The 13,536-nt window shown below is 41.4% G+C and overlaps 1 protein-coding gene across 7 annotated transcripts in view; it reads right to left on the reverse strand.

The window, feature by feature from the left end:
• Positions 1 to 13,536, reverse strand: part of LOC149183469 (uncharacterized) — a 226,714-nt gene that overhangs the window by 112,480 nt on the left and 100,698 nt on the right. For all 7 annotated transcript variants that reach the window (XM_089418743.1, XM_089418739.1, XM_089418741.1 and 4 more), the window contains exon 6: positions 6,714 to 6,893. In XM_089418743.1, coding sequence (XP_089274869.1) covers positions 6,714 to 6,893 — 180 coding nt within the window. The remainder of the gene's footprint in view (positions 1 to 6,713; positions 6,894 to 13,536) is intronic.

Below are 13,536 nucleotides of genomic sequence, written 5' to 3' on the forward strand. Positions count from 1 at the left end.
GGCCACTTATTTACATCATTACATAGAAAATAATTAAAAAATCTCGTTTTGCGGGAAATTTTTAATTATTAAAAAAATCCTACTTAGACCTAGCCAAATTCCACAAAAATTTTGTGTGATCTAGTATGGTAATATACATCGACTTTAGAAACTAAAATGTGTTAGGGGCTCAACCTTCAAACTGTCACCGTGGCTTTGGGGTAAAAAGTGAGGGAAAAAACCCAGAAAATTATCCACCTCCAAAAAAGAAGGAATAATTAACCAGATAAAAAAAACACTCCAAGATGTACTCGTTTGTTGATCAAGTCCTAACATCCTAGGCCTGTTATAGACTCAAAAACTCATCGTTATTAGTATCACTTATTACAATTCCCCGCAGGGTGTGGAATTTGGGTACAAGAAAGATGATGAGAAGATAGAAGTAGAGTTAAAATACTCTGTTGATTGATGATATTTGATGGTACAACTGTCCTCTGGATCATCCTCGGGCATGGAGTCTTCATATAATCATTAGGTGCCACTCTAGTGGTCAACAGGGTCCACTCCTCAACCAACCGCGATGGTGAGGATAGCCTTGAATGGAGTCTCGAATGAATGGCAAGTTTTCGTCTAAAGCATATTGGGCAAAGAAAAGCTACCTTCACGGAAGGAGATGTGGGTGGCTCTTCAACAGGAAGAGTTAAGGAGTGACCTAGTGATGGTTAACCTCAGTGACAGCAGTGGCAGTGGCGCAAAGACGAAGGAGGAGGAGGAGAACGCAGCTCTAGCATCTAAGAGACAATAGAAGCCGAAGCGAAAGGACATTTCGAAGGTGAAATGTTTCAGTTGTGGCGAGATGGGCCACTATGCATCCCAATGTCCTTTGAAGAAAAAGGACAAGGATGAGAAACATGATCCTAAGGCTACTTCAGCAAAGATAAATGAGGATGAATTTGTCATGAGTGCCCACGCATCTCCAGTAGGGAGATGGGGCGATATTGAGCTATAGTCAGGAGCACTACATATGTGCAGGATCCTTGAGGAGTCCACCTCTTGGATCAATTCCTTGCTAAAGGAGCCCAAGATTCAGCAGTAGCGAGATGGACTTAGTGTCAAATGATGCAGTGTATTGTTTGGAGTTCAGATGCAGTAACCGGAGACCAGAGACTAATCAGCACAAAGCAAGGTTGGCAGCAGTGCAAATGGCACGATACAGAGGTCAGCAGCAACGCAAATGATTCAAAGGGTCAGCAGTAGTTAGACTCCAACATTCATTGTATTATGTTGAACACAGGTAAGTTCAACTAATTTTGGACGTTTTTAAGTTGCTTCTCTTAGCAACTGAGTTGCAGTACAGATGTAGTATTAGCAGTGGCAGTGCTAGCAGCATAGCAGATGTAGTGTTTGAGAGGAAGTTGTAGTACAGATGCAACAGTGGCAATGGCAGTGTCATGGCAACAGTATAGTAGCAACAGCAGCACAGTGTTGGTGGCAGCAACAGTGCAAAAAGGAGGTGCTACAGAAATAGAGCAGCATGCAGGTGGACATTGTTGCTAGAGCATTTTCCTCACTAAGAGGGAGTGTTAGTTTTTGGTAGCATCAGAAGTGCTCTAGCCTTAACAATTAGTGGAGAGGCTAAGGCACATGAGTTCTAAAGAACCCAAAAACTGTTTGGTGAAATTCCACCCGGATTATATTTTACTAAAATAATTAATATTTTTAATGGAGTTCCTAAGTCTAAATTTAGGGAAATTAAAATATTAATGGGTATTAATCAAAATATGGTTGAGAATGATCTAGAAGGCGGATCAAGTCATGTTTTAATCTTAGCTATTGATTAGAGACTTAATCTCGGCCGTTGAAGACTCAACAAAAAAAGTATAAAATGGAGGTTTGGGGTTCATTTGGAAACACACACACAGAGATTGAGGAAATCGATTTTCTAAGGTGAGAAGTTCTCAGGAGGAAAATCGATTGGGGAGATCTTGCAGCTGAGGGGCAGAGAGAATCTGGGAGGACTTTCCGGAAAATACAGAACAGAGAGGCGGAGAGAGCTTGCAAAGAGGCAACGCAATAGCCGGGAGAGCTGACGCAGAAAAGTTCCCTGTCATGCAAAATCCAGCACTGTCGGAACCGCTGAAACTGTCAAGAACTGCCAGAACAGCCAAGAGAGTTGATGCAAAGGCAGCACAGTAGCCAGGAGAGTTGACGCATAAAAGTTGCCTGTCACACAAAATCCAGAACTATCGGAACTGCCGGGAACTGTCGAAACTACCGAGAACTATCAGAACAGCCAGGAGAGCTGACGCAGAGCCAGCACAGAAATAGTCGAGGTTAGCTAGTCTTATGCTGGATCAGCGGGAATTCTGTCGAGTGAAGTGAGGTAAAACGCACTCAGATTTTCCGCCAGTATTTTCTCTGTAAAGGATTGCTAGATGAGCATCCTAGATTGTATTCAGATATTTACTGGCAATAATAAGAATCCTCAAATCTACTGCACCGATTTTCCCACATTAGGTTATTCCGGGGACTATTGTGTCCAAAAATAAGTGTGTCCTATGTATCTTGTTCTTTGCTCTATTTTCTGTTTCATGAGATCAGATATTTTATTAGTGTAAGTTGCATAAGTAATTTGCTTCAGTATTCAGAAGAATAACTTAATGGATGTAATTTAAAAAAAAAACAAGTAGGTGAAGTTGATTCAAATTTGCTACAGTAGGGGTCCCTTCGAGTGTAGGAATTTTCACATGTGCCAGGGGGAGGAAATTGATCAATACGATATGGAGTTTAAGAGATCATAATGGAAGGGAAGCCAACACATTCAGTCAGCTTGCTAATATGGGAACTAGACATTTCTCCCAAATGTTTGGAGCGCCTAGAGAAGCTACCATTGCAGAAGTACTCCGTGTTGCCGGGATAATGCCTCGATTTGTGGAGGAAGAGGATGTGCAGACACTAAACAAGCCGGTCACACTAGGGGAGATTGAAGTTGTTCTGAAGTGGTTCAAAAAAGATAAAAGTCTGGGACCTGATGGATGGCCAATTGAATTCTACCTTACCTTTTTTGACCATATTGGAGTAGATCTCCTCATGGCCATCGAGGACTACAGACTTTCGGGGATGATGCACGAGGGGTTCAATTCTACAATTATTGCACTCATTCCCAAAGCTGATAACCCTATGACTATCGACCTATCTCCTTATGCAATTGCATATACAAAATCATATCTAAGATCATTGTTATCCGCATCAAGCCCATCTTATCCAAGCAGATATCCAAGGAGCAATTTGCATTCCTCGATGATAGACAGATCCATGAAGCCATTGGTACTGCACAAGAAGGGCTACACTCCATTAAGCTCAAGAACATAAAGAGTATCATACTCAAGATTGACCTTTCAAAAGCATTTGACAGAGCAAGTTGAACATACTTACAACTTATATTGACCCATATTGGCTTTCCACATTCATTCATAAAATGGATTATGTGTTGTTTCACATCTACATCATATAGAATACTCATCAATGGGGCTACATCTAATTTTTTCCATGTTGAGCGTGGCCTTAGACAAGGGTGTCCTTTATCACCCCTCTTATTCCTCCTGATCATGGAAGGGTTAAGTCGACTCATATCCAATGCCCGAGCAGCCGGGTCTTTATGTGGAGTCAAGATGACAGATGTTTCCTATCTAACGCATCTTTTATTTGTTGATGATGTACTTATATTTTTAGATGGATCTATTCGAGACACCACTTGTTTCAAGCATATACTCTCCCTGTTTTGTAAAGCTACAGGAATGATGCCCAATTACAACAAATCAACCATAATGCCTGTGTGTTGTTTACTAAACGAACAAAGACATGCACTACATCAATTTCAATTCACAAGTCAAGACATGGAGTCCGGACTCAAGTATCTTGGATTCAGACTCAAGCCAAATGATTACCGCATAGCGGACTGGACTTGGCTCATTGCAAAAATAGAAGGGCGCATCAACATTTGGTAGCAGAGATGGCTATCTAGAGCAGGCAGATTGATCCTAATTAAATCTGTATTGGAGGCTATACCAGTATACTGGATGGCTTTGGCCTGGATACCAAAAGGCATCACCAACAAAATACAACAAATATGCCGTAGATTCTTATGGAGAGGGAAACATGTTGGAAGGACCTTTGCCTGGGTTAAATGGGAGAGAATTGGAAAGCCCAAAAAATGGGGAGGATGGGGCATAAAGGATTTGAATATATTTGCATCAGCTCTTGCAACAAAAATGGGCTGGCAGATAATTACATCTGATAGTTTATGGAAAGAGGTGGTTTATCACAAATATATATACCCTCTTACAATTATGGAATGGGTTCGAAGGTTGAATAGGGGAAATACCGATTCCTCCATCATATGGAAAGCTATCACTCACTCCATATCAGTCATTAAGAGAGGATTGGCATGGCAGATTGGAACAGGTGAGCTTGTTCGCCTTGGCATTGATGCTTGGTCGGGCTGTGGAAATGCACATATACTACCACTAGCACTCAGACAGTATCTTGAATTGGCTGGTATCACTCAGCTCTCCCAAATTGCAGATGGGAGAAACACTTCATGGCTCTCACAGGCTTGGTTATCTGCACAGGACCTCATGTTACCAGATATTTGGAGTATCGATTGGAACAGATTCATAGGGGCACTAGAAGAGTCACATGTCAGAATAACTGACCGAGAGGATGAAATCATCTGGGCTGCATCCCCTCACGGTCGTTATACACCCCGGGATGGATACACTTTCCTTATATCGGAATAGGAATCGATGGAGGCTGTTTGGTGGTGGCGACCCCTCTTGAAGCTTAAGGCACCACACAAATCTCGATTATTGAAGTTGTGCATATTATCAAACAAATCGCCTACAGATGATAACCTAAATTGCCAGGCTATACATGGACCATCACGATATTGTCTTTGTAAGGAACAAGCTGAAGACATTGACCATCTTTTCCTTCATTGCCCAGTGACGAATCAGGTGTGACATCAGATATATATCTTCCTTGATATCAATATCAGATGGAATGGGGCACAACTCATAACTGCTTGTCAAACTTGGTGGACCGCAGCAACAACACAAAAAATTTGAAATCTCCCCCTACTTGTCTGTTGGGGTATATGGCTGGTCAGGAATCGGATCTTATTCCAGGACTCCCCCATCCAATGGACATCGATTTGCAATAACATTGTTGCACTATATCACTTAGTACCTGAGGATCTGGCATCGAAACCCACCCGTACTATTACTCCTGAAGTAATTGATAGAACTTTCCCATGGGCTTATTTTGATGGATCGGCCCAAGACACTGGCTATGGGGGTGGAGCAGTACTATAAAAATTGGAAAGACATTTTTACAATTTCAAAATGGCATTAGGGAGGAGCACCAACAATTATTCTGAACTTAACAGTCTCAGACACTTACTCATATTTGCACTTGAGCAAAACTGCAACAGGATACAGATCTTTGGGGACTCAAACATTGTCATCAATTGGTTCAACTTTGCATCTCATTGTCACGTGCACACACTCAGGGGATTGTTGGATGAGGTCATCACACTAAAATCACATTTTGATTTTATTGTCTGCTCACATATATACAGGGAAAGGAACAAGGTTTCTAACGGTCTTTCCAAGGAGGCCACGCAGCAACACAAGGGGCAGTGGATAATTCATGAACACAGAAATCAGGATATATATCAGTTCTTCCATAGGCCTTTCATCGAGCATGTTGGGGGAGATGTACCGAATGATCTGCCGTGATCAAGGTTTCTGACGGTCTTTCCAAGGAGGCCACGAAGCAACACAAGGGGCAGTGAATAATTCATGAACACAGAAATCAGGATATATATCAGTTCTTCCATAGGCCTTTCATCGAGCATGCTGGGGGAGATGTACCGAATGATCTGCCATGATCATTCGGCTGATTTTTGAATTTTGATTCAGCCATTATGACTGTTTATGATTTTATTTAACATGTTTATTTTATGACTGTTTATGTAAATACTTTTGGTCCTTTTTGAATCATGACACTGGATAGATGGCTTGGTCCATTTATGACATTAGCATATCCTTATGCAGATGATACAACATGTAATTTTCTTTTTGATAATGGAAATTACGATTTTTTCTAGGGAAAAAAAAGCAACTCAATACTTGAGCAAGTGTCCCAAGGAGACTTTGGGAGACTACTGCATGCCTAGAAACTTAGGCCTATGTAAAAGTAACTACCTGAGCTAAAAACATCAACAATATGACTACTTATTACCCTTTCTGTTTTTCCGAAATTTTAATTATATGACTGCATATTAACCTTTCTGCTTCATTCTTGAGTCCAAGTCCCAAGACAAGTTTATACTAATATATATCACCCTCTAAAGCTAACATGATTTCCTATGTACACAATCCATCTCCCTACCATCCACCTACCCTACCCAACAAAAAAGATATATATGATGATCTGAGGTCTTTTTAAAATCTTTAATGATAGTTAGAATAGCTAGAAGAAAATGTAGAATTTCCTAGATACATTCAAGCATTTTATAATGTAGAAAAACATCATCTATAAGTGAAATGCACGTGAATAAATATCCATATGTCAAACCACTACTCCAATTAAATTAAATCTTCTTGATAATTAAAGGGTTATTTTTTATTCTAAACTAAGAAATTAAATTAGAAAGAAGATTATTTATTTACTGTTGTTTGTAACTGTTGAACTTTCTCAATTGCTCTAAGTTTTTCCTCTTCAGCCTCAATTAGTAGAATCTCTATTTTCTTGCGTTCTTTGGCTTCTGTCTTCATCATCTTATTTATTTCCTTTCCTTCCCTAACCACTTCCTCTAGTTGGCTCTGAAGATGACATAGTTGAGTTTGAAGCTGAAATTACAATGAATAAAAACATATACAAGTGAGTTGCAGTGTCAAAAGCAAAGAGATTCAATAACCAAAAAATTGTCTCAGCATTAACAAGCACACAAAATAAGGCAAACAGAGTTGATGACATGAACAAGTTTAAAACTGTGTTTCTCTCAACTAATGGAAAAAATGCCCATAATAATTTATAATGGAGAATGTTATTTATCAAATCATATTAAGCATTCCTCCTTCGACATCAACTATCCAAAATGAAAATTCTATCAACATATAAAATGTTTACATTTTTTAAACTAAATTTCGAAGATTTGAATATGATGTTATCAAAACACAATTCAGATATGTTATGTTCATTAAATTTCACACCACAATTATCCAATAGGCAATTCATCTAGGAGGAGAATGTGACTTCAATGAAAAGGGTGAAGTTTTAATAATTTGTGAATTGAGTATATAGAAAGCTGACTAGTTGGCATATGTTTATCACCACTTTAAAACTGTCTACTGTAATGTCAATAATGTTTTAATTTTCCTACTATTGCCTTAATCTAAAATGGTATTAATTGAAAAGTGGGTCAACCAATACCAAATATATTACTATTAACATTTTTAGACCATGATATTGCTATGTTACACCATGATATTGATATTGTTAGACAATTTTGTAGATATGTTATTAACTTTTATTGTTATTCCATAACATTTTTGTCTTTAATATGAAAGTGTATTAACAACTACTTCCCACATTTTAGTGAAGGATAAATCCAACACAGGGGACGCTTCCCTGGTAGGACTTAAGGCTGTTAAGGAAAGACACAATCAATTCTAAGGACTTCTAAGTACCTACCTAATATACAACCAATGAGATATATCAAGCAAGATAGGGTTTAGGTGGCTAACGAAGGTGAATTCCAGATTTGCTTTAAGATATTCTAGGGCTGAACTAGGGGATTTACCAAGAAACAATCTTATGCAAAAGAACTTGGAAGCACCAAATAGGGCTGATTGCCTAGCCACCTCTAACAAAGTAGGGAACACTTTTATGGGATTTGGTCTAGTTAGATATTTGAAGGTGATCCCGGTTTGAAGTATTACTATGCCCTTAACAATTAAGTATGATCCACAATGATGCATATATGGTCATTGTCTCTAATGAGTGATTTCTTTCACTTGAGTTTGAGATGGTATTTCCAGGTAATTTTGCACAAAGCAACAAAAGCCTTAAGGGCACACCTATTCCATGCTTACTCCGTAAGCCATACTACATTTCCAGATAACATGATGACCTTGCAGATGCAGCATTGCCTTCTACAGTAAAGCGTTGGGCACTTTAATGATCCTGACAGTTGATTGACACCCCAAAGCACCCTCAGATGCTGAAACACTGAGCCCACTTTGCGTAGCATTAGTGATTCTTGATGATGTACCCAACAGACACAACATGCCCCCAAGCTGAACTTGATATTGTTTGATGGGCATGCCTTGATCCGGAGTCCAAATGATGATGATCATCCTCCAAATGATTAGGGAGGAGTCAGGGCCTATACTACCTCATGGAGCCCCAACGCTGAAGAGAGATTGCACCACGTTATCTTGATGGCACCCATGGAGATGACGCAGGGTGCCCAAAGCTAGATTTTGGACACATGAAGATGTTTAGAGGCTTGATTTGAGGATTCTTCCTCAATTCATGATTGATTTGGATAATTGGAGATGCATTTAGCCCATATCTTGCACTTTTCAAGCCTTGTTAGCCCTAAAAGGGCATGACAACATGCTCAAAGAGGGACCGCGACTCACATGTGTGGGCAATTAGTGGAATATTTTATTCTATTGAGCTATTGGGTTGGCTTGTAATTCATTTACTTCATGGTTACTCAAAATAGAACTTGTTATAGGGCTTTTATTTGGATTAATGGATGTGATAGACCTCATATAAAAGGAGGATCACTCCATTCTTTCTTTTCATCATCATTTGTGGACTTCAACCTCCTTTAGAGAGCTCCACATATCCTTTTTGCTACTTGCTACTTGTGAAGATGTAATATTTTTGGAGCTATTGATATTGCAGACTAATTTGTGTCTTGGAGAAGTCTTTTTGGGATTAAAAGAAGGCAATTTCTTGGAAAAATTATGAGTGTTATTGCATAATTTTAATTGTTTTTCATGTGATGATTGTATGATAGGGTTTTTCTCTTGCTCTATGTCTAAATGCTTAATTTTATTTGGGAATCTTGGTTGATCAATGCATGTTAAATTTATTTTCCTTGAATGTTGTAGAAGACCTCCTAGAGAGCTTTATTCTACTTAATGTCTCCCCTCATAATAAGATAGCTAGGGTTTGTTAAGTGAAAACAAGGGTTCCCCCCTTACTCCAAGTATAGATTTGATATCTCTTAAATTTAGCCTGAAAGACTCCATCACAAAAGTAGGGAAAGGCACTAGGAATCCTTGTGGTGATCAAAACTCATAATTTTTTTATCATTTTCCTCATATCTATCTTTCTAATACCTTTAAGGCAAGCTGATAAGACTAGGGAATAGGATCAAATTCAGCTAGGGCTTCTTAATGGAGGACATTGATGCTTTTTTAGCATGATCTCACCTTGATTGATTGTTTAAACTCAAAATCTAGCTCTTTTCATGGTGGAATTTTCCCTAATAGGGCTAACATCATCAACCCTAAGCAATTTGTGCCTCGTTACCCACCACATGTCGGTGACCCCATAGGAGAATTTTTATCCTAGATTTGTCTTCAGCCGACAACTAACAGCCACCAGTGTAGCCGATGTTATGCCATATGTCTCTACTCCCTTAGCCAGTCATATGTCCCCTCGCCCATCTGTCGAGATTGTATGTTTGAAGGTGGGCCATCCAATCCTAAAGGTATGATTTTTCATTATGTAATTGGGTGCTTATGCTTGTTTTTCTTGGGCACACTTGGGTATGGATTATTGGGTGACTTGGATGGAGGATGGGTTTCCACTGTAGTCTTGTTCCCTTACCTTAACTCGAGGGTTAATCCTCAACCATAGTCCTGTTGATTTGGGGTAGTATCGGATGTGCTCTAGCCATGAAATTTGGTGGAGAGGTTGGGGCACATGAGATCTCCAATACCTAGAAAGGGTTTGGGTAGATTCTAAATAGATCAGGACATATTAAAATAATTAATATTTTTAATGGAGAAATAAAATATTAATGTGTATTAATATGAATCTGTGTTAGAGTGGTCCAAAAGACATGGATCAAGCCAAATCTAGTCTTAGCCGTTGATTAGGGACTTAATCTCGGCCGTTGAGATGTCAACAGGAAAAGTATACGAGGAGGCTTGAGGGTCACTTGGAGAACCCACCCGAGTGATCAGTCATTCTATTCTCTAGAGCGAGGTTTGCTAAGAGAAATAGAATCAGTGATCGGGAGAGCGGCTAAGGGGCATTGAGTACAGAGAAACAGAGAAGGCAGAGATTGTGTTAGGAGAGCAGTGCAGCAGCCAAGGAGAGTGACGCAGAGCCAACAAGGGCTCACGTAGAGGCAGCCAAGTGCTGCGCAGAGCACCAGAGATGCCAACTGTCTGACACAGAGGCCCAAAAAGCTGAAGCAGCGCCATCGTGAGACAAAGAGGGGCTGACGCAGTCCAAATTGGGCAAACGCTGGGGTTGCAAAGCAGTTTTGTGCTGAAGAACTGCCGGAAGGATTTTCCAGGGTTTCAGCCAGGAGATTTCTCTCAAACTGTGAGGTATAGCTGCTAAGGAAATTCTTTGTTGGGTAGGCCAGTTTTGGCACCCAGATTGTACTTTGATATTGCTTAATAAGAAAACCCTCAGATAGCTGCACCGGTTTTCCCACATTGGGTTTTTCCGAGGACATTGGTCCAAAAATAATGGTGTCATGTGGTGTGTTTGTTCTTGTTTCTTTTAGTTGTTGATCTGTAATATGTTGAGCATGCACTAGTGTTTATTTTCAGTATTTACTTTGTAAATAACTTGTTAAAGAAAAATAACAAGTAGGTAGGAATAAATCAGAAAAAGTGCACGAAGGGTTTCTAACTAAGTAAACTTAGAAACTTCAACATGGTATCAGAGCGTGATTGCAGATCACAGGAGGACTAAAAGACATCAGCCGAGCGGAGCAATAGCAATAGAAAACAGTTGTCCTGAGGTGACAGAAGTTGTTTCTAGCAGCACAAAAGCCAAGGAAGTGTGATGCAGAGCCAGGCAAAGCCACGCAGAAGAAGCTGGGAACTGCGCAGAGCCTCGGAGAGGTCAACAACGCGCAGAGCCTCGGAGAGGCCAACGTTGTTGACGCAGAGGGCGAGAGGGCTGATGCAGACCCATCTGGGGTGACGCAAAGCCAACGTGAAGCAGAGAGGGACTGACGCAGTTCACAGAGAGGCAGTTGTTGGGGTCTAGAAGGCTGCAGGAATATTGCAGAGTGGTGCTAGTGAGGTACTGTAGTCAAAACAGTACTTGACAGAGTAGGGCCAAAAGAGTTGTTGCCGAGGTGTTCTAGCCGAGGAACCCAGATCAGCAGTGTAGTTGCACAAGACGATCAGAGTAGGGGGCATCTTGACAAGCTGCAGAAGGATTTCTAGGACGGAAATCAAGATTCAGAGGGAGTCCAAAAGAGAACTTCCAGACGGGAAGTGGAGACTCTGAGGAATTGAACAGAGAACTTCCAGGAGGGAAGTAGAGGAGCATCATGGCACTACACGGGATGGGGTAAGAGACCAGGATAGACTGGATGGAGCATCAAACTTCGCAGTCTAGAAGGCCAGAATCCTATCAGTGCTTGACAGGAATCGTGTCAAGAACTTCGCCTTGAAGGTTATAGCTATCCCAGTCGACCCCAATGATAACGACAAGTACGAGGAGGCAATGGCGAGGGCCAAGAGCATCATCCTTGACAGGGTCAAGGACCATGTAGTTCCACACATTGCTGAGAAGGAAACGGCATATGAGATGTGGGAGGCCCTCAAGAAATTGTACCAGCATACTTCTATACAGAGAAGAATGCTACTTGAGAATCAGTTGAGGTCATATCAGATGAAGAAGGGAGAACCGATTGACATCTTCCTCGGAGGATTGAATGAGATCCGAGATCAATTGACTGCTATAGAGGCGACACCAGATCAGGAGTTGATGGTGAGGGCAGCCCTAAATGCTGTCTCAGAAGAATGGGAAGTATTTGTCTAGAGTATACTGGGCAGAGGGACACTTCCACCTTAGGATGAGATGTGGGCAGCTCTTCGCCAGGAAGAGATCAGACAGCAATCAAAGACGGGTAGCAGCAGCAAAGGGATCAAAGTCAAGCAGGAGGAGGAAGATGTGGCCCTAACGTCTGAGGGAAAGCAGGAGAAGCAGAAGAAGAAAGATCTCTCCAAGATCAAGTGCTTCCACTGTGGGGAGATGGGTCATTATGCGACCCAGTGTCCAAAGAAGAAGAGTAAGGGAGAGTCTTCCGAGACTAAGGCAGCGCCAGCATGGGCAGAGACGAAAGTTTTGATAGACGATGATTGTGCCATGAGTGCACATGCACCACTTGAGAAGAAGCGAGGAGACATCAAGTTGTAGTCAGATGGACTACAAGCGATGAGGGGCAAGATCCTTGAGGTACCCAGCCTCTTGGATTAGACTTTGCTACAGGAGCCCCGACGAGGAGTAGCAGGACTAGCTGAGTCGGGTAAAGACAGATGTGGATGGAGCGGCAGAGAGAGCTACAGTACAGAAGTCCCAAGACAGCGCAAAACTACCAGGCTACAGCAATGCGAGAGGCACAGGAGTGTTGCACCAGTGCAGGAAGGCACAGAGAGGTGTGCAACGGTGCGAGATGTAGGGAGTTGTTGCAGCAGCACAAATGTCAGAGAGGGAGCACTTGTCAGCGGCAGAGGGAGCTTCAGCATCAGTGGGTGTTTCTAGCCCAACAAGGAGGTCAGTTGGGAGATCAGTTACTTACTTCTCAATAACTGAGTTGTAGTGCAACAGTGGGTAGCATGATGCAGCATGATGAGAGGAGGTGCAATGCAGATGCAGTGCTGGGAGAAAGGGCCAGCAGCACGGATGCAAAGGGAGTTGTCGTACAGATGCAGAAGTGGCAGTGGCAGAACCATGGGCAGTAGTATAGGAGGCAGCAGTGCAGAGGATGTTGGGCAGGAAGGCCAAGCATCAACACAGGTACCGATGCCAGATGATCAGACTAATACTCAGTGAAGAGTATTGCTAGAGCACAGTCCTCGCTAAGAGGGAGTGTTGATTTGGGGTAGCATCAGATGTGCTCTAGCCACGAAATTTGGTGGAGAGGTTGGGGCACATGAGATCTCCAATACCCAAAAAGGGTTTGGGCAGATTCTAAACAAATAAGGAGATATTAAAATAATTAATATCTTTAAAATAAAATATAAATGTGTATTAATATGAATCTGTGTTAGAGTGGTCCAAAAGACATGGATCAAGCTAGATCTAATCTTAGCAGTTGATTAGGGACTTAATCTCGGCCATTGAGATGTCAATAGGAAAAGTATAAGAGGAGGCTTGAGGGTCACTTGGAGAACACACCAGAGTGATCAATCATTCTATTCTCTAGAGCAGGGTTTGCTAAGAGAGATAGAATCAGTGATCGGGAGAGCATCTGAGGGGCACTAAGTACAGAGA

Source organism: Pinus tabuliformis, chromosome 3_2 (genome assembly GCF_031772625.1).
Source record: "Pinus tabuliformis cultivar Carrire ecotype Pingquan chromosome 3_2, CPIR1, whole genome shotgun sequence".
NCBI classification, from domain to species: domain Eukaryota; kingdom Viridiplantae; phylum Streptophyta; class Pinopsida; order Pinales; family Pinaceae; genus Pinus; species Pinus tabuliformis.